The sequence below is a fragment of the Coregonus clupeaformis genome, chromosome 31 (assembly GCF_020615455.1).
Source record: "Coregonus clupeaformis isolate EN_2021a chromosome 31, ASM2061545v1, whole genome shotgun sequence".
Lineage (NCBI taxonomy): Eukaryota > Metazoa > Chordata > Actinopteri > Salmoniformes > Salmonidae > Coregonus > Coregonus clupeaformis.
Genome location: NC_059222.1, coordinates 12,776,890 through 12,804,647, shown reverse-complemented (window position 1 = coordinate 12,804,647; position 27,758 = coordinate 12,776,890). Strand labels below are relative to the sequence as shown.

The 27,758-nt window shown below is 42.9% G+C and overlaps 1 protein-coding gene across 1 annotated transcript; it reads left to right on the top strand.

Moving 5' to 3' along the window:
- Positions 1 to 49: 49 nt before the first annotated feature.
- On the top strand, positions 50 to 27,070 carry tekt3 (tektin 3). Its single transcript, XM_041858135.1, has 7 exons — positions 50 to 657; positions 8,633 to 8,716; positions 8,828 to 8,898; positions 16,538 to 16,681; positions 17,598 to 17,820; positions 26,526 to 26,680; positions 26,805 to 27,070. The coding sequence occupies exons 1-7, from the start codon at positions 73 to 75 to the stop codon at positions 27,019 to 27,021; spliced, it is 1,479 nt and encodes a 492-aa protein (XP_041714069.1). The 5' UTR covers positions 50 to 72; the 3' UTR covers positions 27,022 to 27,070.
- Positions 27,071 to 27,758: the final 688 nt, after the last annotated feature.

Here is a 27,758-nt window from a genome sequence, read left to right as displayed (position 1 = left end):
GTACACTAATACACAGATCCAATATTGCATGTTTTCAGGAGACAAGAGGAGCCCTGAGAAGAAGAGTGACAGATGGAGCTGATGGGATCCACCCTGACGGCGGAGTACGCCCGGCCCAAAGCCAGCCACTTCTTCCCAGCCATCTCCACCATGGTGTCCTCCTACCGGAACAACCAGCCCGCCCTGGCCATGAACCCAAGTGCCAACCAGCCCTGGAGGACTAACGCCTACTACCGCACAGGCAGCGCTGCCACCATCCCCGCCCTCTCCTCCATCCAGAGGGAGAACCTAGGCTTCGACCTGGTCCGGGCCAAGACCATGTTCTACCCATCAAACCGGTCAGCCATGACCACCCGTTACACCCCAGACGACTGGTACAAGTCCAACCAGAGCAACTACCGTGAGTCAGAGTCGTCCAGGAACAGTGCTGAGCGGCTGAGGAGAGACACCATCAGGCTGATGCAGGATAAAGAGCAGCTGACCAGGAGGACCCAGGAGACCACCAGTAAGAACATCGGGGAACGCCTCAACGACATCAGCTTCTGGAGGTCAGAGTTGAACCATGAGATAGACAACATGGTGAGCGAGATCATGGCCCTCACTGAGGTGAAAAGAAGGCTGGAGAGAGCCTTGCAGGAGACCGAGGGGCCCCTGCAGGTAATGGAGTGTGTGTGTGTGTGTGCACGTGTGCAAGTGCGTGCTAAGTTCTACGTAAGAGTGTCCTGTAACTCCAACAGTACACAATGCATTCACACAGAAATGCAAATTGTACAGTATAAAGCACAACAAACCCCATCTCCAGTGCACCTATTTAATCATCCATGCATATCACTTACTCAGCACAGCGTCTTCCTGTCAGACTGTGGTGACACAGTTTTGTCAAAGGGGTCTGATGGTGGTGGATAAAGTGACAGTAGAGTTATTGGTTCTTCACACCACTTCAGAGCAGAGGGGTTCAGCATTCACAACACTCTAAATTAGGTCGCACGTATCCCATTAAGGTTGCTAGGCAACCAGGCAACCTTCCACAGAACAGCACCGGTGGTCATTTGTCTTAACCCAGAGTGCTTTGGGGTGTATAGTAGCGTCAACTTGATCTGGATGGAGATCTGGTGACATGAAGGTAGTTGAGACCAGGTAGCAACAAATAGTTCTCAGAGGGGACCTCTAATAAGTAATTGGAACCTATGAACTGAAGGTACACTCACTGTATAGAGAGAAATACAAATCAAATCATAATTTGTGTATATACACTACCGGTCAAAAGTTTTAGAATGCCTACTCATTCAAGGGTTTTTCTTTATTTTTACTATTTTCTACATTGTAGAATAATAGTGAAAACATCAAAACTATGAAATAACACATATGGAATCATGTAGTAACCAAAAAAGTGTTAAACAAATCAAAATATATTTTATATTTGAGATTCTTCAAATAGCAACCCTTTGCTTTGATGACAGCTTTGCAAACTCTTGGCATTCTCTCAACCAGCTTCACGAGGTAGTCACCTGGAATGCATTTCAATTAACAGGTGTGCCTTCTTAAAAATTCATTTGTGGCATTTCTTTCCTTCTTAATGCGTTTGAGCCAATCAGTTGTGTTGTGACAAGGTAGGGGGGGGTATACAGAAGATATCCCTATTTGGTAAAAGACCAAGTCCATATTATGGCAAGAACAGCTCAAATAAGCAAAGAGAAACGACAGTCCATCATTACTTTAAGACATGAAGGTCAGTCAAAACTGAAAATTTCAAGAACTTTGAAAGTTTCTTTAAGTGCAGTTGATAAAACCATCAAGCGCTATGAGGAAACTGGCTCTCTTGAGGACCGCCACAGGAATGGAAGACCTAGAGTTACCTCTGCTGCAGAGGATAAGTTCATTAGAATTACCAGCCTCAGACATTCCAGCCCAAATAAATACTTCACAGAGTTCAAGTAACAGACACATCTCAACATCAACTGTTCAGAGGAGACTCTGTGAATCAGGCCTTCATGGTCTAATTACTGCAAAGAAACCACTACTAAAGGACACCAATAATAATAAAAGACTTGCTTGGGCCAAGTAACACGAGCAATAGACATTAGGCCGGTGGAAATTTTCCTTTGGTCTGGAGTCCAAATTGGAGATTTTTGGTTCCAACCGCCGTGTCTTTGTGAGACGTGGTGTGGGTGAATGGATGATCGCCGCATGTGTATTTCCCATCGTAAAGCATGGAGGAGGAGGTGTTATGTTGTAGGGGTGCTTTGCTGGTGATACTGTCTGTGATTTATTTAGAATTCAAGGCACACTTAACCAGCATGGCTACCACAGCATTCTGCAGCGATATGCCATCCCATCTGGTTTGGGCTTAGTGGGACTATCATTTGTTTTTCAACAGGACAATGACCCAACACACCTCCAGGCTGTGTAAGGGCTATTTTACCAAAAAGGAGAGTGATGGAGTGCTGCATCAGATGACCTGGCCTCCACAATCCCCCGACCTCAACCAAATTGAGATGGTTTGGGATGACTCGGACCGCAGAGTGAAGGAAAAGTAGCCAACAAGCGCTCAGCATATGTGGGAATTCCTTCAAGACTGTTGGAAAAGCATTCCAGGTGAAGCTGATTGAGAGAATGCCAAGAGTGTGCAAAGCTGTCATCAAGGCAAAGGGTGGCTATTTGAAGAATATAAAATATAAAATATATTTTGATTTGTTTAACACTTTTTTGGTTACTACATGATTCCATATGTGTTATTTCATAGTTTTTATGTATTCACTATTATTCTACAATGTAGAAAATAGTAAAAATAAAGAAAAACCCTTGAAAGAGTAGGTGTTCTAAAACTTTTGACTGCTAGTGTATATATTTTGTATACCTAAAGGGGTCCTAAAATTCAAAATTAAATAGCTAAATGATCCTTGGTATGACCCCGGCTTAGACTCTTAAGGATTAAGAACCAACGATGTGCTACCTTTTTGTAGCATTTCCGACAATGTTAACATCTTGTCAGCCAAATCTCATAGTTCTTAAATCAAACCAAAGCACTTGGGTTGTGCAGCGCTAGTAGCTAGCTAACACCAGTCTGATGAGAGGCAAGCTACAAGCAAAGGAAGCTAGCTATATTTTGCTATGGAAGGTTTTTCACATGGCTGAAGTCATCTGTGCAAGCTGTTGGCCTTGACACTTGCGTGTAATCAGAGCACAAACAAATAAGCACAAATAAGATAGCGAATGTTCTTGGCTGTTATTGCCAGTTAGCTAGCCAACTAATGTTAGCCAGTAAACATTAGCTAGCTAGCTACAAGCCAACAAGGCTGTAATGTTAGCTGTATGGACAGATCGTGCATCGGCAAAACTCAATGTTGACAATATCTCCCACATTCTTCCACAAAGCACTGCTAGCTTGCTAGCGAAGTAAAGTTCATAGTCAACACCAAACATTGGGAAACTACCACACTGCTAATGAATAATACATGCAATGGGCATTGCTCATCTAACGTTAACGTTGGCTAACGTTACTCCATACACTAATAAATCATGCTTGCTTAGCAATGTAGCTAGCTAGCTAACGTTACCTTATGCATTGATTCAGTATGAGCCCTCTGTCAATGCAAAAAAAAATTGTCATTATAATCTAAATTTGTGCTGACTGATTAACACGGTGTCAAGTTACTTTTCAATGTATTCCCAAAAACCTGAAGTCGCCATCCAAGTAAAAAGTAGCCAGGGGTGCAACAACCTCATTGCTTGCTTGTCTGACCTTTGCACAGTGAAAAGACAACACCATGCTTGCTAACTTAGTGAGCTATGTGACATCAACTATTTTAGATTTTAAACCAAGCAATATAAATAAACATTCAATCAGTACCGTGTGAATGAACAACAAAAACAATTTGCAACTAAAGCTTCCTGTCATCACCAGTCTGTCCATTTAAATAGTGATAAAGTGTTTATGACAGGGTTTGTAGAGTAACAGTTAATGTCACCGCCATGGGATCTAAAGGTTCTGGGTTCGCCTCTCGGAGGACACATTTCGACCATTCTCATTCGTGTATAGTTTTGAAACCCCCTCCAAGTCCCGACACACACACACACCGGCGAGCATGCACGGTTTGTGCTTATTTTCAATTATTTGGTGGCTCTTCAAAAAGCATTGTTGAGTGACAATGGACAGGGAGTGTGGTGTGTGTACTACTGCGTGCGTCTTGCTACTACGGAGGAGAGAACGTTGGAGACTGGAAAGACCAAGTCTCAACTCTCAAGTAATACATCGTTGACCTCATCCGTCAGATGCACTCCACCCCTAAGGTACGTCCCAGGGACACACTGCTTAATGGCAGGGTGGCGGATTGTGTTCCCTGAAATGCGTACACTAGCTGATCGACACAGTGCCGTGCCCTCTCTATGCACTTGTTTATCTTCTGGTCACACTCCCACTGGAACATCCAGCTCCTCTGCTGCACAATATCAGAGAAGACCACCGTTGTCCCGGGAAACATTCGGATGACCACCTCTAAATCCGAGCATCTGCCGCACCAGTGCCTTCGCCTTGGTGTCACCTAATGTGACAGTCAATAATGTATGTAAATAGTTAATGGGTAGGCTACATGCTGATTATTTGTGTATTTTCCAGGAGCTTGCTTGATTGCCATTTTAAACATAATTGTCTTAATTTTAATTTAATTAATTTTAGTCATTTAGCAGACGCTCTTATCCAGAGCGACTTACAGTTAGTGAGTGCATACATTAAAAAAAAGAAATCATACTGGTCCCCCGTGGGAAACGAACCCACAACCCTGGCGTTGCAAACGCCATGCTCTACCAACTTAGCTACACGGGACTAATTGGGTTTATTGGCTTAATTGGGTTTCTGTTTTTTTGCTGTAATTTTACATAAATACTAATAACAACATTATTTCTGTTTACATTTGTCATTATTGTGTATTTTTACTTTACTTGTATTGCTGTGTTATGCTATATTCTAATGTTGAATAATAATGTTGCATAATCACCTTCCGGTGTAAAAAACATGGAAATTAAAAACAAAAAAACAACGTTTTAAGTGAGAAGTAGGCATTGGTCTGAAGCCGAAAAATAAAGGAAATTCCCATGAGCACCAGAATGCCTACTCCATCCATGCACTACCAAAGTTTTCAATCACACAGATTTGACCTACTACAGTAGCTATTTATTTAACTAGGCAAGTCAGTTAAGACCAAATTCTTACTTACAATGACGGCCTACACCGGCCAAACCTGGGCTAATTGTGCGCCGCCCTATGGGACTCCCAATCACGGCCGGTTGTGATAAAGCCTGGAATCGAACAAGGGGGTCTGTAGTGACGCCTCAAGCACTGAGATGCAGTGCCTTAGACCACTGCGCCACTCGGTGTATTGTACTTCAAACAATGTGTAGGCAAGTTGCGTAGGATTCAAACCTTCTCAAACAGCCTAATTCATACTCTTCAGAGGGATACTGGACTTTACAGTGTCCTGCTATTAAAATAATGTATATATATATATATATATATATATATATACAGTATACAGTGCATTCGGAAAGTATTCAGACACCTTTACTTTTTCCACATTTTGTTACGTTACAGCCTTATTCTAAAATGGATTAAATTATTAGTTTTTTTTTTCTCATCAATCTACACACAATACCCCATAATGACATAGCATAAACTGGTTTTTAGAAATGTTTGTTAATGTATTAAAAATAAAAAAACTGAAATATTACATTTACATAAGTGTTCAGACCCTTTCCTCAGTACTCTGTTGAAGCACCTTTGGCAGCAATTACAGCCTCGAGTCTTCTTGGGTATGACACTACAAGCTTGGCACACCGGTATTTGGGGAGTTTCTCCCATTCTTCTCTGCAGATCCTCTCAAACTCTGTCAGGTTGGATGGGGAGCGTCGCTGCACAGCTATTTTCAGGTCTCTACGATAGGGTTCAAGTCTGGGCTTTGGCTGGGACCACTCAAGGACATTCAGAGACTTGTCCCGAAGCCATTCCTGCGTTGTCTTGGGTGTATGCTTAGAGTCTTCACCCCAGTCTGAGGTCCTGAGCGCTCTGGAGCAGGTTTTCATCAAGGATCTCTCTGTACTTTGCTCCGTTCATCTTTCCCTCAATCCTGACTAGTCTCCCAGTCCCTGCCGCTGAAAAACATCCTCACAGCATGATGCTGCCACCACCATGCTTCACTGTAGGGATGGTGCCAGATTTCCTCCAGACGTGACGCTTGGCATTCAGGCCAAAGAGTTCAATCTTGTTTTCATCAGACCAGACAATCTTGTTTTTCATAGTGTGAGAGTCCTTTAGGTGCCTTTTTTGGCAAACTTCCAGCGGGCTGTCATGTGCCTTTTACTGAGGAGTGGCTTCCGTCTGGCCACTCTACCAAAAAGGCCTGATTGGTGGAGTGCTGCAGAGCTGGTTGTCCTTCTGGAAGGTTCTCCCATCACAACAGAGGAACTCTGGAGCTCTGTCAGAGAGACCATCGGGTTCTTGGTCACCTCCCTGACTAAGGCCCTTTCACCGATTGCTCAATTTGGCCGGGCGGCCAGCTCTAGGAAGTGGTTCCAAACTTCTTCCGTTTAAGAATGATGGAGGTCACTGTGATCTTGGGGACCTTCAATGCTGCAGAAATGTTTTGGTACCCTTCCCCAGATCTGTGCATCAACACAAAACCCATGTGAGAGACGCAGACTCGGTCTCAACCTTTAAGTCTTTACTGAAGACTTATCTCTTCAGTAGGTCATATGATTGAGTGTAGTCTGGCCCAGGAGTGTGAAGGTGAACGGAAAGGCTCTGGAGCAACGAACAGCCCTTGCTGTCTCTGCCGGGCCGGTTCCCCTCTCCACTGGGGTTCTCTGCCTCTAACCCTGTTGCAGGGGCTGAGTCACTGGCTTGCTGGTGCTCTTTCATGCCGTCCCTGGGAGGGGTGCGTCACTTGAGTGGGTTGAGTTACTGACGTGATCTTCCTGTCTGGGTTGGCGCCCCCCCTTGGTTTGTGCTGTGGTGGAGACCTCTGTGGGCTATACTCGGCCTTGTCTCAGGATTGTAAGTTGGTGGTTGAGGATATCCCTCTAGTGGTGCGGGGGCTGTGCTTTGGCAGAGTGGGTGGGGTTATATCCTTCCTGTTTGGCCCTGTCCGGGGTTTCTTCGGATGGGGCCACAGTGTCTCCGGACCGCTCCTGTCTCAGCCTCCAGTATTTATGCTGCAGTAGTTTATGTGTCGGGGGGCTGGGGTTAGTTGGTTATACCTGGAGTACTTCTCCTGTCTTATCCAGTGTCCTGTGTGAATTTAAGTATGCTCTCTCTAATTCTCTCGTTCTCTCTTTCTCTCTGAGAACCTGAGCCCCTAGGACCATACGTCAGGACTACCGGGCATGATGACACCTTGCTGTCCCCAGTCCGCCTGGCCTTGCTGCTATTCCAGTTTCAACTGTTCTGCCTGCGGTTACGAAACCCCTACCTGTCCCAGACCTGCTGTTTTCAACTCTTAATGATCGGCTATGAAAAGCCAACTGAGAGACCTGAGCACCTAGGACCATACGTCGGGACTACCGGCCGTGGTGACTCCTTGCTGTCCCCAGTCCGCCTGGCCTTGCTGCTATTCCAGTTTCAACTGTTCTGCCTGCGGTTATGGAACCCCTACCTGTCCCAGACCTGCTGTTTTCAACTCTTAATGATCGGCTATGAAAAGCCAACTGAGATTTATTCCTGATTATTATTTGACCATGCTTGTCACTTATGAACATTTTTGAACATCTTGGCATGGTTCTGTTATAATCTTCACCCGGCACAGCCAGAAGAGGACTGGCCACCCCTCATAGCCTGGTTCCTCTCTAGGTTTCTTCCTAGGTTTTCGCCTTTCTAGGGAGTTTTTCCTAGCCACCGTGCTTCTACACCTGCATTACTAGCTGTTTGGGGTTTTAGGCTGGGTTTCTGTACAGCACTTCGAGATATTAGCTGATGTAAGAAGGGCTATATAAAATAAAATTGATTGAAATTGATTGAATCCTGTCTCGGTGCTCTACGGACAATTCCTTCGACCTCATGGCTTGCTCTGACATGCACTGTCAACTGTGGGACCTTATATAGACAGGTGTGTGCCTTTCCAAATCATGTCCACTCAATTGAATTTACCACAGGTGGACTCCAATGAAGTTGTAGAAACATCTCAAGGATGATCAATGGAAACAGCATGCACCTGAGCTCAATTCCGAGTCTCATAGCAAAGGGTTTGAATACTTATACTTATACTAAATTCACAAAAAAATCGAAAAACCTGTTTTCGCTTTGTCATTATAGGGTATTGTCTGTACATTAATGAGGAAAAATATTTATTTAATCCATTTTAGAATAAGGCTATAACGTAACAAAATGTGGAAAAAGTCAAGGGGCTGAATACTTTCTGAATGCACTGTAAATCAGGAATGCAGACAGGCTAGCTCATTATATCTATATGAGTGAGCGACACTACTGCACTAATATATTTCCTATATAGTGCACTACTTTGGGCCAGAGCCCATAGGGCTCTAATCAAAAGTAGTGCACGATGGGCCCTGGTCAAAAGTAGTTCACCATGTAGGGGAATAGGGTGCAATTTGGGACACAGCATTAACATTGTGTGACCATCAACAGGTGTCCCAGGAATGCCTGTATCACAGAGAGAAGCGAATGTCCATCGATCTGGTTCACGACAACGTGGAGAAAGATCTCATAAGGGTACAAACAATGACATGTCCATACAATCATGGCATGACTTATGACTAATGATCCTAATGATCAGAACCTTATCAACTGAAATGATACCTGTTTTGATCATTATGTAACCAGGAAGTGGAAACCATTAAGTCATGCCAGGAGAGGATGAGGAGACATCTAGACAAAGCCATCGCTCAACTAGCGTGAGTCTGCGCTCCTAGAGTATGACACAGAACTACTGTAAAATAGGTTCACTGTTTGAAAACTACATAGCAAATTCTCCAGTGTAAAAAAAAGAGAAATGAACACTGAGAGTGTTAAATCAACACTGAATGTGTTGAGTCTGTGGACCCATATATACAGTGAGGGAAAAAAGTATTTGATCCCCTGCTGATTTTGTATGTTTGCCCACTGACAAAGACATGATCAGTCTATAATTTTAATGGTAGGTTTATTTGAACAGTAAGAGACAGAATAACAACAAAAAAATCCAGAAAAACACATGTCAGAAATGTTATGAATTGATTTGCATTTTAATGAGGGAAATAAGTATTTGACCCCTCTGCAAAACATGACTTAATACTTGGGGGCAAAACCCTTGTTGGCAATCACAGAGGTCAGACGTTTCTTGTAGTTGGCCACCAGGTTTGCACACATCTCAGGAGGGATTTTGTCCCTCTCCTGTTTGCAGATCTTCTCCAAGTCATTAAGGTTTCGAGGCTGACGTTTGGTAACTCGAACCTTCAGCTCCCTCCACAGATTTTTCTATGGGAGTAAGGTCTGGAGACTGGCTAGGCCACTCCAGGACCTTAATGTACTTCTTCTTGAGCCACTCCTTTGTTGCCTTGGCCGTGTGTTTTGGGTCATTGTCATGCTGGAATACCCATCCACGACCCATTTTCAATGCCCTGGCTGAGGGAAGGCGGTTCTCACCCAAGATTTGACGGTACATGGCCCCATCCATCGTCCCTTTGATGCGGTGAAGTTGTCCTGTCCCCTTAGCAGAAAAACACCCCCAAAGCATAATATTTCCACCTCCATGTTTGACGGTGGGGATGGTGTTCTTGGGGTCATAGGCAGCATTCCTCCTCCTCCAAAACACGGCGAGTTGAGTTGATGCCAAAGAGCTTGATTTTGGTCTCACCTGACCACAACACTTTCACCCAGTTCTCCTCTGAATCATTCAGATGTTCATTGGCAAACTTCAGACGGCCCTGTATACAGTGAGGGAAAAAAGTATTTGATCCCCTGCTGATATTGTACGTTTGCCCACTGACAAATAAATTATCAGTCTATAATTTTAATGGTATGTATATTTGAACAGTGAGAGACAGAATAACAACAACAAAAATCAGAAAAACGCATGTCAAAAATGTTATAAATTGATTTGCATTTTAATGAGGGAAATAAGTATTTGACCCCCTCTCAATCAGAAAGATTTCTGGCTTCCAGGTGTCTTTTATACAGGTAACGAGCTGAGATTAGGAGCACACTCTTAAAGGGAGTGCTCCTAATCTCAGTTTGTTACCTGTATAAAAGACACCTGTCCACAGAAGCAATCAATCAATCAGATTCCAAACTCTCCACCATGGCCAAGACCAAAGAGCTCTCCAAGGATGTCAGGGACAAGATTGTAGACCTACACAAGGCTGGAATGGGCTACAAGACCATCGTCAAGCAGTTTGGTGAGAAGGTGACAACAGTTGGTGTGATTATTCGCAAATGGAAAAAACACAAAAGACCTGTCAATCTCCCTCGGCCTGGGGCTCCATGCAAGATCTCACCTCGTGGAGTTGCAATGATCATGAGAACGGTGAGGAATCAGCCCATAACTACACGGGAGGATCTTGTCAATGATTTCAAGGCAGCTGGGACCATAGTCACCAAGAAAACAATTGGTAACACACTACGCCATGAAGGACTGAAATCCTGCAGCGCCCGCAAGATCCCCCTGCTCAAGAAAGCACATATGCATGCCCGTCTGAAGTTTGCCAATGAACATCTGAATGATTCAGAGGAGAACTGGGTGAAAGTGTTGTGGTCAGATGAGACCAAAATCGAGCTCTTTGGCCTCAACTCAACTCGCCGTGTTTGGAGGAGGAGGAATGCTGCCTATGACCCCAAGAACACCATCCCCAACGTCAAACATGGAGGTGGAAACATTATGCTTTGTGGGTGTTTTTCTGCTAAGGGGACAGGACAACTTAACCGCATCAAAGGGACGATGGACGGGGCCATGTACCGTCAAATCTTGGGTGAGAACCTCCTTCCCTCAGCCAGGGCATTGAAAATGGGTCGTGGATGGGTATTCCAGCATGACAATGACCCAAAACACACGGCCAAGGCAACAAAGGAGTGGCTCAAGAAGAAGCACATTAAGGTCCTGGAGTGGCCTAGCCAGTCTCCAGACCTTAATCCCATAGAGAATCTGTGGAGGGAGCTGAAGGTTCGAGTTGCCAAATGTCAGCCTCGAAACCTTAATGACTTGGAGAAGATCTGCAAAGAGGAGTGGGACAAAATCCCTCCTGAGATGTGTGCAAACCTGGTGGCCAACTACAAGAAACGTCTGACCTCTGTGATTGCTAACAAGGGTTTTGCCACCAAGTACTAAGTCATGTTTTGCAGAGGGGTCAAATACTTATTTCCCTCATAAAAATGCAAATAAATTCATAATTTTTATGACATGCGTTTTTCTGGATTTTGTTGTTGTTATTCTGTCTCTCACTGTTCAAATAAATCTACCATTAAAATTATAGACTGATAATTTCTTTGTCAGTGGGCAAACATACAAAATCAGCAGGGGATCAAATACTTTTTTCCCTCACTGTATGTGCTTTCTTGAGCAGGGGGACCTTGCGGGCGCTGCAGGATTTCAGTCCTTCACGGCGTAATGTGTTACCAATTGTTTTCTTGGTGACTATGGTCCCAGCTGCCTTGAGATCATTGACAAGATCCTCCCGTGTAGTTCTGGGCTGATTCCTCACCGTTCTCATGATCATTGCAACTCCACAAGGTGAGATCTTGCATGGAGCCCCAGGCCGAGGGAGATTGACAGTTATTTTGTGTTTCTTCCATTTGCGAATAATCGCACCAACTGTTGTCACCTTCTCACCAAGCTGCTTGGCGATGGTCTTGGAGCCCATTCCAGCCTTGTGTAGGTCTACAATCTTGTCCCTGACATCCTTGGAGAGCTCTTTGGTCTTGGCCATGGCGGAGAGTTTGGAATCTGATTGATTGATTGCTTCTGTGGACAGGTGTCTTTTCTACAGGTAACAAGCTGAGATTAGGAGCACTCCCTTTAAGAGTGTGCTTTCTGATTGAGAGGGGGTCAAATACTTATTTCACTCATTAAAATCAAATCAATTTATAATATTTTTGACATGCGTTTTTCTGGATTTTTTTGTTGTTATTCTGTCTCTCACTGTTCAAATAAACCTACCATTAAAATTATAGACTGATCATTTCTTTGTCAGTGTGCAAACGTACAAAATCAGCAGGGGATCAAATACTTTTTTCCCTCACTGTACACCAGAACAGTGTTAAATTAACACACTGTTTAGTGAAAGCCTTATTCAAATATTTCCCAGAGTTCCTTTCGAGTAAATTGTAGCGTTACCACTCATGACTGTATTTGTTAGTGACAGAGACATGGTTGTTGCATTCATCCATTTTCAGTCCTATGGACTTCACCAAGTGAGATCCTAAGTGAATGTCATTATTTAACACAATACCATACGTATTTCATAAGCCCTTATTTTGAGGGCCTAGTTTTACCCTAATACAGGGGTCTGAAACTCATATGCATCACTTTGAACCAAAACCACGCCCATCATTATCATATTTCCCAGCATGTTCTATTGCAGGTTGATTTTCAGAATTGTTTATTTCAATATCTATGTTTGTGCATAATTGATTAGTTAATCTTATTCTACACAAAGATAAATAACATATTTTTCTAAACTAACCCAATCAGTTTTTAAAAAATTTGCACCCGTTACTGAAATGTTTGTTCCAGTTTAAATTACTTAGGTAGTCTCCTCATAATGTTCCTGAATGTAGGTTGCAGATTATTAAAAACGATTGGAATCTAAATTCTGGCTAGGTTCCAATAGGAATTACACAAAACTTTGCAAGACAGCGTAATGTGACTTGCGGGTAGGTTTGCAATATGTGGGCAACTTTCCCAGGTTTTTCAGAAATCCTAGTTGGAAGTTTCCTGCAAATGGAAGCAGGAAATCTGAAATCCATCAACTAGGATTTTTGTAAAATCACTGGAATTTTGCAACCCTACTTCCAGGCTTGATGTGGCTTGAACTGTGGTACAATTATTCACTTACAACTAAAGGTACAGTGACAAGTGTTTGCACCCCTTTAGGAACAAATCTAAACTTTTGTGTGTGTGTGTAATACAATGGCCTGAAACTCATGGTTTACAGGCCACATCAGACCTGCAAATCACATCATGCTGGCTTGCAAGGTGATGTGTAATTCCTATTGGAATTCAGCCAGTGAGGGGATATCCAACTTTTGGATTTTTTTTATCACCCGCAACCTGTATTCAGAATGACTGCCAGGGTTGGGAAGACTAAGATATGAGACTACCTAAGGCATGTAAATAGAAACAACAATTTCAGTAATGGGTGCAATAAGTACAAGTAACATATTAGATTAGTTTAGAAAATGTTTGTAATTTATATTTGAGTAGCATAAGACTAATTAATGAATCAATCAATGTACAGTTGAAGTCGAAAGTTTACATACACTTAGGTTGGAGTCATTAAAACTCGTTTTTCAACCACTCCACACATTTCTTGTTAACAAACTATAGTTTTGGCAAGTCGGTTAGGACATCTACTTTGTGCATGACACAAGTAATTTTTCCAATAATTGTTTAAAGACGTTATTTCACTTATAATTCACTGTATCACAATTCCAGTGGGTCAGAAGTTTACATACACTAAGTTGACTGTGCCTTTAAACAGCTTGGAAAATTCCAGAAAATGATGTCATGGCTTTAGAAGCTTCTGATAGGCTAATTGACATAATTTGAGTCAATCGGAGGTGTACCTGTGGATGTATTTCAAGGCCTACCTTCAAACTCAGTGCCTCGTTGCTTGACATCATGGGAAAATCAAAAGAAATCAGCCAAGAACTCCGAAAAAAAAAATGGTAGACCTCCACAAGTCTGGTTCAGCCTTGGGAGCAATTTCCAAATGCCTGAAGGTACCACGTTCATCTGTACAAACAATAGTACGCAACTATAAACACCATGGGACCACGCAGCCGTCATACCGCTCAGGAATGAGACGCGTTCTGTCTCCTAGAGATGAACGTACTTTGGTGCGAAAAGTGCAAATCAATCCCAGAACAACAGCAAAGGACCTGTGAAGATGCTGGAGGAAACAGGTAAAAAAGTAAAACGAGTCCTATATCAACATAACCTGAAAGGCCGCTCAGCAAGGAAGAAGCCACTGCTCCAAAACCGCCATAAAAAAGCCAGATTACACTTTGCAACTGCACACGGGGACAAAGATCGTACTTTTTGGAGAAATGTCCTCTGGTCTGATGAAACAAAAATAGAACTGTTTGGCCATAATGACCATCGTTATGTTTGGAGGAAAAAGGGGGTAGCTTGCAAGCCGAAGAACACCATCCCAACCGTGATGCACGGAGGTGGCAGCATCATGCTGTGGAGGTGCTTTGTTGCAGGAGGGACTGGTTCACTTCACAAAATAGATGGCATCATGAGGAAGGAAAAGTATCTGGATATATTGAAGCAACAGCTCAAGACATCAATCAGGAAGTTTGGTCACAAATGGGTCTTCCAAATGGACAATGACCCCAAGCATACTTCCAAAGTTGTGGCAAAATGGCTTAAGAACAACAAAGTCAAGGTATTGGAGTGGCCATCACAAAGCCCTGACCTCAATCCTATAGAAAATGTGTGGGCAGAACTGAAAAAGTGTGTACGAGCAAGGAGGCCTACAAACCTGACTCAGTTACACCAGCTCTGTCAGGAGGAAAAGGCCAAAATTCACCCAACTTATTGTGGGAAGCTTGTGGAAGGCTACCCGACACGTTTGACCCAAGTTAAACAATTTAAAGATAATGCTACCAAATACTAATTGAGTGTATGTAATTGTCTGACCCACTGAGAATGTGATGAAAGAAATAAAAGCTGAAATAAATAATTATCTCCACTGACATTTCACATTCTTAAAATAAAGTGGTGATCCTAACTGACCTAAGACAGGGCATTTTTACTAGGATTAAATGTCAGGAATTGTGGAAAAACTGAGTTTAAATGTATTTGGCTAAGGTGTATGTAAACTTCCGACTTCAACTGTATATGCACAAACATACAGTACATTCGAAAAGCGTTCAGACCCCTTGACTTTTTCCACATTTTGTTACTTTACAGCCTTATTCTAAAATGGATTAAATTAAACCAAGCCATGAGGTTGAAGGAATTGTCCGTAGAGCTCTGAGACAGGATTGTGTCGAGGCACAGATCTGCGGAAGGGTACCATAAAATGTCTGCATTGAAGGTCCCCAAGAACACAAATGGAAGAAGTTTGGAACCACCAAACTCTTCCTAGAGCTGGCCGCTCGGCCAAACTGAGCAATCGGGGGAGAAGGGTCTTGGTCGGGGAGGTGACGAAGAACCCAATTGTCACTCTGACAGAGCTCCAGAGTTCCAGAGAGCCAAGCTTTTAGCGTCATACCCAAGAAGACTCAAGGCTGTAGTCGCTGCCAAAGGTGCAACATCAAAGTACTGACTAAAGGGTCTGAATACTTATGTAAATGTGATATTTCAGGGGGGGATTTGGAATAAATTTGCTTTGTCATTATGGGGTATTGTGTGTAGATTGATGAAGGGGAAAAAATCATTTAATCTATTTTAGAACAAGGCTGTAACGTAACAAAATGTGGAAAAAGTCAAGGGGTCTGAATACTTTCCGGATGCGCTGTAGATATTGAAACAAACAATTCTAAAAAGCAACATGCAATAGAGCATGTTTGTAAATATGATAATGATGGGCATGTGTTTGGTTCAAAGTGATGTGTATGAGTTTCAGGCCCCTGTATTAGGGTAAAACTAGCCCCTTAAAATAAGGCCTTATAAAATATGTATGCTAGGCTGCGTTTTGTACAGGCAGCTCAATTCTTATATTTTTTCCACTAATTGTTTTTTTTACCAATCACATCAGATCTTTTCACATCAGCTATTTTTCAGAGCTGATCTGATTGGTCAAAAGACCAATTAGTGAAAAAAATATCAGAATTGGGCTGCCTGTCTAAAACAGGCTGTATTGTGTTAAATCATATTTATTTTATGATAACATATTCGCTTAGGATCTCACTTGGTGAAGGACATTGGACTGAAAATGTATGAATGCAACAACCATGTCTCTGTCACTAACAAACTATAGTCATGGGTCGTAACTGTACAATTTACTTGAAAGGCAAGGCACTCTGGGATATATTTGAATAAGGCTTTACACTAAGCAGTGTGTTAATTTAACACTGTTCCAGTGTCTATATGGGTCCACAGACTCAACACTTTCAGTGTTGATTTAACACTCTCAGTGTTAGTTTTGTTTGTTTTTTAACAATGGAGAATTTGCTGTGTAGGGGACAGTTTAACCAATAGTCCTACTCAGGAAAAAGTCAGGTAAAAAAAGTTCTCTCTCCAGGTATAGAAATATATTTTAAATGATGAGACTTATAAAACATTACAACGGCTCATACATGCTCATAACATAATAAAGCATTACACCTGTCAGTGCTACGTCAAGTGTTACAGTGTTACTATTACTCTGTGTGTGTTACTTCCATCAGGTCAAACCGAGCAGCTCAGCACGAGCTGGAGAGAGACCTCAGTGATAAGGTGACAGCCCAGAGGATAGATAATAGGTGTCACCATCTCAGGAACGCGTCAGACGGGATCAGCTACTACAGAGGGATCGAGAGACTGGACCCATCGTGAGTCATACCTACCCACTAGTTTAGATGTGGATGTTTACAGCTTTGTGATTGAAATGGGAGATACTGTATGTGCTGTGAAGGTGACTGCCCCCTCACCCATGTAGTTTGTAAATGTTTGGAATGATCTTCAAGCGTGAAAACTTTCAAAAATGAAAACACAATTCGAACTACACTGCTTAGCGATTTCGACGCATGCCTCGGAGCTCCGGTATCAAACATAACATCACTACCGGAGGCCCAGCTAACTAGCAAGTACGCAGTGTCCTTTGCCTATGCCTGCCGAGCACCTGCCCTTGCCGTAACATTAACAGACCTACCGGAAAGCAGTGCTCGGCAGACGGGGGCGAAGGACACTGTCTACTGGTGTCCTAGATTTCTAGCTGCCAGTGTCTGCCTCCACCTCCCGCCTGTGTAACGTTACCGGAGTCCTAGCTTAAAAATGGGCCGTTAGAAGTATAGAAGGGGGGTTCCTACAGATGCAGGAATACCCACAGGCAGGAACGCCCCGAGTTGTGGGCGGCAATCACACCCTTCTCTGCACATGCGCAGACACTGTGTGTGACTGTGTGAGAGCGAAGTCTTGCATCTCGCTAATCTCAATATCTGCGGTGCTGCTTGTGGCAACCTCATTTCGCTGAGTCTACCTTTAAATGACTGTATTTTCTAAAATTTGATGATATTATATTGAAGCCCATTCAAACCAGTACGGGACTGGATATGGAAGTAAAGCAGAAGGGGTCATCACTTTCAGATTGTATTGACACAGGTGTTTCACATTTTCCCTGAATATAAATCATCAATCCCAAATTCAAATCTAGGTACAACTACCCCTGTGTATCTCCTGCGTGCCTTCCAAAGTTGTCCCAGTCCGTTGACCATTGTGTCCATTGTCATTTCTCACCCACTTGACCAGGCTCTCCCTGCCCAACTCGTGGTCTAAGTTCACGGATGACAACATCCTTCACTCCCAGAGCGAGCGGGCGGCGTCCCACAAGCTGCGTGACGAGATCGAGATCCTGCTGAACGCCACGTCCAACGAGATGTGGAAACATTTCAACACGGTCAACGTGGCCTTCACCAACCGCATGTCAGAGACCGCCGACGCCAAGAACAGCCTGCAGACACACCTGGCTAAGGTGACTGACCGTCACCTGACCAATGACCATCAAGCTGATCTTTCATGTTTTAGTTCCTTTGTTGTTTAGTTCCATTCAACTCAGTGAGATGCAGTTTGGTTGTATCTTGTTATACGTCATTGTACTTCAACATCAGGTCCAGGGGGCAGTAAGGAAGGCATCGTAAACTGCCTGCGTACCATAGTTGATTATTGCTGAAATTTTACTTCCGTCTTTGATTAATTTCCCTGCTGGAAAAAAAAAACGGTATCGAGACCACATATTGAGTGTCTCAGTCTTGTCTCAGTGTCAGATATATTTGTACTTGGTCTTGACTCGGTCTCTGACAGTGAGACCAGCGGAGTAAAAAACTCATACTTATCAGCTTCCATTCAGTCAGCGCATTAAACCGTTTCGCCAGGCCAAATATATACACTCCTTTCTTGAAACATTAATATCTTAACAGCCTTTATATCCATTTTATACATGTTTGATAGGTGGAGAACCTATAGGCTTTCAGTGTGTGACAGGTTTGTGATTCTGAAAGGACAGCAACTGTAATACCGGTGCACTCGTGTAGGAGTGCACTTTAGTAAAACACAAAGGGCCAGTGGTGTAGAGGAGGGTATACATGTAGCTCAGTTGGTAGAGCATGGCTTTTGCAATGCCAGGGTTGTGGGTTCGATTCCCACGAGGGGCCAGTATGGGAAAAAATAAAATAAAAAAATAATGTATGCACTCATAAGGATAAGAGCGTCTGCTAAATGACTAAAATGTAAATGTATACACAGGTATAAACTGTATACCCACTTTTTTTCAGTGGGCCTTGCTTATACTCACTTCTTAATCCCTACTGATGCGTATCAAAGTAGTGTAGTGGAGGTATACGACTTATCAATTATGTACAATAGAGAAATCATGCACGAAGTAGTCTTTTTTTTATTTTTATTTTTATTATTATTATTATATTATTTATTATTATAGTCTATACAATCGCAAAGCATGTGAAATATGTTCACATGCGCGCCGCACACAGCCTAGTTTCAGCGGAATATGTGTGCAGCTCTCAACTGGTTTTGGAATGGAGCAGCTCGCAGAATAATGACATCGGTAGCCAGTAGGGTAGGAAAGACATTTCAACCTATGATATCTACCAGTAAATGCTAAGGCAACAATGGGTGTGCAAACCAGGTATTGAAAAAGTTCAGCCCAAAGTTTTGGTTAGTAGGCTATTCATCATGTGCTGTTTGCATCAGGGGGCGTAAACATTGATGGGCCTGGGTGGACATTAGCTAGATAGCTAGCTAGCTAGCTGCTAGGAGGATGTCATGTTATGCCATTGGAGGAGTGGGTGATTTACTGACTTTTTCCCCTCATATCGTTTTTCGGTGGCTATACACAGGTGTCATTTGGTTAGCTAGCAAGAACTTGAAAGACTGTCATACAGTTAGCATATCTCTTGCGTTCACAAATTCACTTTGGCTATCTACTCCGATTACAGAGCACTCTTGTTTGAGTGTGCCAGAGCGCAGAACAACTTAGGAATTTAGGAACGCGCAACACCTGCTGAATATGACCGGTGTCAGTAAATGTAGGCAAAAAAAGTAATAGTTAGTCAAGAATGCTCTAGATAGCATGTAAACAGCCTAACCAGCTCTGCTACGACGAGTAAAATGATCAGTGTGAGGTGTTCTCTCATTTGTGTCTGGAAGTAGCTAGCTAGCAAGCTAGACAACTTTAGCCAGTTAGCTTGGGTGCTTGGTTGGGACAAGTATGCATTTGCAGGCAAGCTACAGAAGGATGAGGAGGCTACAATTCCCCATCATTTATCAGTGCAATTTTGATGGGCAACTAGCTGAAAAAGTTTGAGAGGGTTTATCTAATGTTCCTTCGTTAGATTTTGGCTCATCTTGCTCTGGCTAGCATTAGTTGCTGATCTTGTTGTTATTGATGTGCATAACTGAGGGAGGGAGAGCCTACCTTTTCAAGGTTGTTTAATCAATAGGACTGTAAAATTCCCAAATGTAAGAGGACTCCCGTGGTGTTTACATATTTGCAGAAATCCATTCAGGTGTATTTTGTGGCTTTTGACAAATGCGTTCTATTGATCTAAAGTAGCGCCTGTAAACACACAGTCCAGTTCAAAGTGAATGATGGCAGGCCCTTGTGGCAAATGGCTTGTTAGTATAAACGTCTACTCTAGGCCTGATCTTTAGCTTGTTTTTGGTCACAGGTCCAGGAATGGCTGAAGGATTGCAATATTTACCTGGAGCTAACCCTGCAGATAGCACGAATGGGTGATCTGAAAAGTCATAGTCAATCGATCAATAATATAATAATACTTTTAGCAAAAACATTTTTTTTAAATTTACAATCTGTAGAAACAATGAGAATAGAAGGGTTCAGAACTTTTGTGAAACATCACAGTACAGTTGAAAAATATATGGCAAATAGAAATCCAATATGGGTGGTGTTAAGAGATAGATGGGAGGTGTTGAATGGAGCTGAAGGATGGGACTAATAACAACTAACAACAACTAATAACAACAAGATAACTAATGCAAAGCATACTGTGTCCATAATAAGTATATCGTTTATAGGTTGAGAGCTTTTGTGAAAGAGCACAGTTAGAAAGATATGGCATGAAGAGGCAGACCGGATGGACATCATGAAGATGATCGGAGAGGTTGTGGGCAGAGGAAGTTCAGGAGTAAAATTGACTGTGTCCATAAAATGTAAATAGTATGTATAAGCTGGAAGTAGAGGGTTGTTGTTGTTCACTAGATTACTCCAAATAGGGAAGGGGTGGTGGGGTTGGAAAGTAATAAAGGGAAATATATTTTTTTTAAAGGATATGTATGTATATATATATATATATATATATATATATATATATATATATATATATATATATATATATTGTATATGTATTTCTATGTATGTATGTCTATGTATGTATATACAGTGGGGAGAACAAATATTTGATACACTGCCGATTTTGCAGGTTTTCCTACTTACAAAGCATGTAGAGTCTGTAATTTTTATTATAGGTCCAGAAAATCACATTGTATGATTTTTAAGTAATTCATTTGCATTTTATTGCATGACATAAGTATTTGATACATCAGAAAAGCAGAACTTAATATTTGGTTCAGAAACCTTTGTTTGCAATTACAGAGATCATACGTTTCCTGTAGGTCTTGACCAGGTTTTCACACACTGCAGCAGGGATTTTGGCCCACTCCTCCATACAGACCTTCTCCAGATCCTTCAGGTTTCGGGGCTGTCGCTGGGCAATACGGACTTTCAGCTCCCTCCAAAGATTTTCTATTGGGTTCAGGTCTGGAGACTGGCTAGGCCACTCCAGGACCTTGAGATGCTTCTTACGGAGCCACTCCTTAGTTGCCCTGGCTGTGTGTTTCGGGTCGTTGTCATGCTGGAAGACCCAGCCACAACCCATCTTCAATGCTCTTACTGAGGGAAGGAGGTTGTTGGCCAAGTTCTCGCGATACATGGCCCCATCCATCCTCCCCTCAATACGGTGCAGTCGTCCTGTTCCCTTTGCAGAAAAGCATCCCCAAATGATGACGTTTCCACCTCCATGCTTCACGGTTGGGATGGTGTTCTTGGGGTTGTACTCATCCTTCTTCTTCCTCCAAACACGGCGAGTGGAGTTTAGACCAAAAAGCTATATTTTTGTCTCATCAGACAACATGACCTTCTCCCATTCCTCCTCTGGATCATCCAGATGGTCATTGGCAAACTTCAGATTGGCCTGGACATGCGCTGGCTTGAGCAGGGGGACATTGCGTGCGCTGCAGGATTTTAATCCATGACGGCGTAATGTGTTACTAATGGTTTTCTTTGAGACTGTGGTCCCAGCTCTCTTCAGGTCATTGACCAGGTCCTGCCGTGTAGTTCTGGGCTGATCCCTCACCTTCCTCATGATCATTGATGCCCCACGAGGTGAGATCTTGCATGGAGCCCCAGACCGAGGGTGATTGACCGTCATCTTGAACTTCTTCAATTTTCTAATAATTACGCCAACAGTTGTTGCCTTCTCACCAAGCTGCTTGCCTATTGTCCTGTAGCCCATCCCAGTCTTGTGCAGGTCTACAATTTTATCCCTGATGTCGTTACACAGCTCTCTGGTCTTGGCCATTGTGGAGAGGTTGGAGTCTGTTTGATTGAGTGTGTGGACAGGTGTCTTTTATACAGGTAACGAGTTCAAACAGGTGCAGTTAATACAGGTAATGAGTGGAGAACAGGAGGGCTTCTTAAAGAAAAACTAACAGGTCTGTGAGAGCCGGAATTCTTACTGGTTGGTAGGTGATCAAATACTTATGTCATGCAGTAAAATGCAAATTAATTACTTAAAAATCATACAATGTGATTTTCTGGATTTTTTAGATTCCGTCTCTCGCAGTTGAAGTGTACCTATGATAAAAATTACAGACCTCTACATGCTTTGTAAGTAGGAAAACCTGCAAAATCGGCAGTGTATCAAATACTTGTTCTCCCCACTGTATATATAGGTTTTTTTTGCGAGAAAAAAAATACATATGGGGGATTGGAAGTGATGCAGACAATTACATCGATGGAAGTTACAATCTATCTGCAATATTAAAGCTGATCTACCCAAAAAAAAATTTAAAAACTGTCGTAAAACTGTGCGTGTGTGACCAAGCATTATAACTCCACCTGAATAACGGCCATCATCACCTTTTATGGTGACAATAACACCCTTATTTGCTGTATACTTTGGAAGTATTGGTATCAGGCCAAGACAGTATATCTAAGGGAAATATAAATGGTGAACTTGATCAAATGTTTGCAGAATGTTTTTTTTTTGCAGGGGCATTTGCTGTATCTGACCATTTCTGAAACACAAAAACAATTACAAATTATTGCGGACCTGTAAACAGATACTTTGAATTCAATAATGTTTTGCATTTACTTTCTCCCAAACCTAAATATGCTGCACTGCCCGTGAATTGATGTCACTTGTTAAATCCACTTCAATCAGTGTGGATGAAGGAGAGGAGACAGGTTAAAGAAGGATTTTTAAGCCTTGAGACAATTGAGACATGGATTGTGTATGTGTGCCATTCAGAGGGTGAATGGGCAAGACAGAAAATGTAAGTACTGTACCTTTGAACGAAGTATGGTAGTAGATGCCAGGCGCACCGGTTTGAGTCAAGAATTGCAACGATGCATCCAGCAAATTGACACAACTGTGGGAAGCATTGGAGTCAACATGGTCCAGTATCCCTGTGGAACGCTTCGACACCTTGTAGAGTCCATACCCAGACGAATTGAGGTTGTTCTGAGGGCAAAAGTGTGGGGGGGAGGTGCAACTCAATATTAGGAAGGTGTTCTTAATGTTTGGTATAATCAATGTATGTATTACAGTGAGGGGAAAAAAGTGTTTGATCCCCTGCTGATTTTATACGTTTGCCCACTGACAAAGAAATGATCAGTCTATAATTTTAATGGTAGGATAATTTGAACAGTGAGAGACAGAATAACAACAACAAAATCCAGAAAAACGCATGTCAAAAATGTTATAAATTGATTTGCATTTTAATGAGGGAAAAAAGTATTTGACCCCCTCTCAATCAGAAAGATTTCTGGCTCCCAGGTGTCTTTTATACAGGTAACGAGCTGAGATTAGGAGCACACTCTTAAAGGGAGTGCCCCTAATCTCAGTTTGTTACCTGTATAAAAGACACCTGTCCACAGAAGAAATCAATCAATCAGATTCATTTTACTTGTTTTACTCTCCACCATGGTCAAGACCAAAGAGCTCTCCAAGGATGTCAGGGACAAGATTGTAGACCTACACAAGGCTGGAATGGGCTACAAGACCATCGCCAAGCAGCTTGGTGAGAAGGTGACAACAGTTGGTGTGATTATTCGCAAATGGAAGAAACACAAAATAACTGTCAATCTCCCTCGGCCTGGGGCTCCATGCAAGATCTCACCTGGTGGAGTTGCAATGATCATGAGAACAGTGAGGAATCAGCCCAGAACTACACGGGAGGATCTTGTCAATGATCTCAAGGCAGCTGGGACCATAGTCACCAAGAAAACAATTGGTAACACACTACGCCGTGAAGGACTGAAATCCTGCAGTGCCCGCAAGGTCACCCTGCTCAAGAAAGCACATATACAGGGCCGTCTGAAGTTTGCCAATGAACATCTGAATGATTCAGAAGAGAACTGGGTGAACGTGTCTTGGTCAGATGAGACCAAAATCGAGCTCTTGGGCATCAACTCAACTCGCCGTGTTTAGGAAGAGGAGGAATGCTACCTATGACCCCAAGAACACCATCCCCACCGTCAAACATGGAGGTGGAAACATTATGCTTTGGAGGTGTTTTTCTGCTAAGGGGACAGGACAACTTCACCGCATCAAAGGGACGATGGACGGGGCCATGTAACGTCAAATCTTGGGTGAGAACCTTTCCCTCAGCCAGGGCATTGAAAATGGGTCGTGGATGGGTATTCCAGCATAGCAATGACCCAAAACACACAGCCAAGGCTACAAAGGAGTGGCTCAAGAAGAAGCACATTAAGGTCCTGGAGTGGCCTAGCCAGTCTCCAGACCTTAATCCCATAGAAAATCTGTGGAGGGATCTGAAGGTTCGAGTTGCCAAACGTCAGCCTCGAAAACTTAATGACTTGGAGAAGATCTGCAAAGAGTAGTGGAACAAAATCCCTCCTGAGATGTGTGCAAACCTGGTGGCCAACTACAAGAAACGTCTGATCTCTGTGATTGCCAACAAGGGCTTTGCCACCAAGTACTAAGTCATGTTTTGCAGAGGGGTCAAATAATTATTTCCCTCATTAAAATGTAAATCAATTTATAACATTTTTGACATGTGTTTTTCTGGATTTTTTTGTTGTTATTCTGTCTCTCACTGTTGAAAATAAACCTACCATTAAAATTATAGACTGATCATGTCTTTGTCAGTGGGCAAACGTACAAAATCAGCAGGGGATAAAATACTTTTTTTTCTCACTGTATGTATAACGTCTGAAGCTTCGTTTGATCACGTGCTTTTTCAAACCATGTGTTGCAAAATGCGAGATCCCACTGATTTCGTCGTGGTTCCGGTGCTTTCATAGATTCCAAGCTGCTTTCAAACACCGACCTCTACTGGACACCGCGCTTACAAATATAGTTATGATTTTGTACAAAAAGTTTCACCTGACTGGTAGTTAGCAGGTCGACTATGGAATACTCAGGGGTATGAGGGTATGAGGTCGAATCCTGTAGAAGGCACACTATTTTGAAAACCACACTTTCTGCACTGTTGTTAAAATAATTTGTTTTATTTAGTATAGTATAAGCTTCTGTGTTAATCATCCTAAATAATGCCATAAATTCAGTACAAGGCAAAAAAGTGAAGCATGATGTATGCAAACATGGTATTCCAACTGATTATAGGCTACGAAAGCCAATGACTTACCGCTGCACCACAGACTTTTGATGAAAACAGTGGAGAAATGTTTTTATATCTGATAATCACACGCTGCTATTTATTGTTGACCGGCAGATGTCACTAATGTGCATTGTGAACAGATAATGAAGCTCTGAGTAATGAACCGTTTTTCAGCACAATTTGGTGAAAGCGTTGAATTCTTCAGACAGCTTCAATATTCCATCACTAGCGAAAACACAACGAAGGCTGGTCACCAGCCTATGCTGCTCTATGCTGTTTTTTTCTCCAGGGTTGTCTCAAACTATTCAAGGGTCTATTGCATTTTCATGTGACATCTTTTATGATAATAGAAAACAAAGGTTTATTCCTATCACATTGCTTTTACTGTTTAATGAGGAGAAAAAGAAAACTCCTTTCAGCCCCTTTTACTTGTGGCTAACAAGATCAGTGTTTAATGGCCAGAGACATGCAAACTAAGACCATGTGAGTATTGTGTAGTGATCACCCTCTTCACTGGTCTAGGCCTTATTTTCACTGTAATCGTGTTATGGAACCCAGGCATGCAAAGTAACTCACCAAACTCTGTTTATTGCTAGGCTAAATAGTATTGTCAAAAGGAGGACACCAAACATAGATATATCTTGCATTGCCTGTGTTCAACACTTTCCACTGATACATACACTGGGTAGTGGAGTAGTGGACAATGGAGCCCATTGTTGTCGAAGGGTTAATTGGAGGTTGCAGGGCTCTATCCACCTCAGCTGTTCTCTGGGTTTATCCATTGACAGCAGCTATGATGTGAGGCACACAGTCTTTAATAAAGCCAGTCAGCCAGCCAGTCAGTCAGCCAGGGATGGTTCTGAGGAGTGGTGGAGTGATTCAGGTTGAATGAGATTACATGTGATGGTGGGGATGAGAAGGAAGAGGGCACTGTACAGTGTTAATCTGATTTGATCTACAGTTACATTTGGTGTTTGTTTTGCTTTTACAGACACCTGCATCTGTATCCACGGTGACTATACATTTCACATCACCTAACTGTGTGGTGTAAATAAACAAGTTATTTGAGTTTCCTAGAACTCTTTACCTCAAACCTTTACACAGCGGGCAAAACTGGTTGCAATGACGTCCATAGCATTATAGCCAGTTCCGGTTGTAAACTGGTTGTAACAACGTCATTTCAACCGCTAGTATGTTCCACTCCTGACCACTTAAATTCCTCTGTTTCCTTACTCCCTGGATCGTCTCACCATCCCTCTCGGCTGTTTCTACTTGCAGACCCTCCAGGAAATCTTCCAGACAGAGATGCTCATAGAGAGCCTGAAGAAGGCTCTGAGAGACAAGGAGTGCCCCCTGAAGGTGGCCCAGACCAGGCTGGACGAGAGGACACGCAGGCCCAACGTGGAGCTCTGCAGGGACAACCCACACCACAGGTAGGGCTCAGATGAGTGTAGGTATTTTATTGCCAGTAAAATTAGGACGTTTTACACTTCCATTCCCTTCCTTCTCCTCCATTTGCCTCTTCTCCTCTGTTTACCTTCCTATCCCTATTTCCAGACTGGTGGGAGAAGTGAGGGAGATAGAGGACACCATCCACAAGCTGCGTGAGAGGCTGCTGGAGGCAGAGAACACCCTGCAGAAGCTGGTGAAGACCAAGGCTGCCCTGGAGCATGACCTGTCCATCAAGGCTAACTCCCTGTTCCTGGATCAGGAGAAGTGCATGGGCATAAGGAAGAGCTTCCCCAGTACCCCACGCCTGGTGGGATACACCTAAAGCCATCACATAGTACTGTACATGTATACCACAGGAGGTTGGTGGCATCTTAATTGGGGAGGACTGGCTTGTGGTAATGGCTGGAGCGGAATCAGTGGAATGGTATCAAATACACCAAACACATGGTTTCCATGTGTTTGATGCTATTCCATTTGCTCCGTTCGAGCCATTATTATGAGCCGTCCTCCCCTCAGCAGCCTCCACTGATGTATACCATAAGAGTAGTGGGCTACACTTGGGCCTTGATAAAGTTTTGTATACATTAACTAAGGCCCAGAGTTTTTCCTGGTCAAGAGCATTGCACAAGGCCAGGGAAAACTCCTGGATCCTATATAAATGAGCACCACATAGGGATAGGGAAACTCATATCCTTTCCACACTATTGTACCGACCTGAACAGTACTGTTCTGGCTCCGCTTTTCACATTGTCCTTTCTAGCATGGTTCCAGCCAAGCCATCTGAGCAATACTGCTCTGGTCTGGTTCTTCCTACACTGAGAAACCAGGCCAGAGCACTATAGCTCAGATGAAGAATGATGGAGGAATCTAGTGCCCAAAAGCTTGTTTTAGCATGGGCACCACCATTGAGGACTTTTACCATTTTGGAGTAGTCAACTGGGTGGGACTTCCTTTAGGTTAAGGAATGATCACATAATTCCGTCCAGGACATCAGGAGGGATCGGCAAATTATTTATAATTGTGAGTAAACATTCCATAACTGCAGGTGGCAGTAAATCG

Excerpts from the sequence above, each read along its gene's own strand:
- tekt3 (XM_041858135.1), top strand. The coding sequence starts at position 73 with ATGGAGCTGATGGGATCCACCCTGACGGCGGAGTACGCCCGGCCCAAA. Across the intron at positions 8,717-8,827 it reads TGGAGAAAGATCTCATAAGG|GAAGTGGAAACCATTAAGTC; the intron begins GTACAAACAATG and ends TTATGTAACCAG. Across the intron at positions 8,899-16,537 it reads AAAGCCATCGCTCAACTAGC|GTCAAACCGAGCAGCTCAGC; the intron begins GTGAGTCTGCGC and ends TACTTCCATCAG.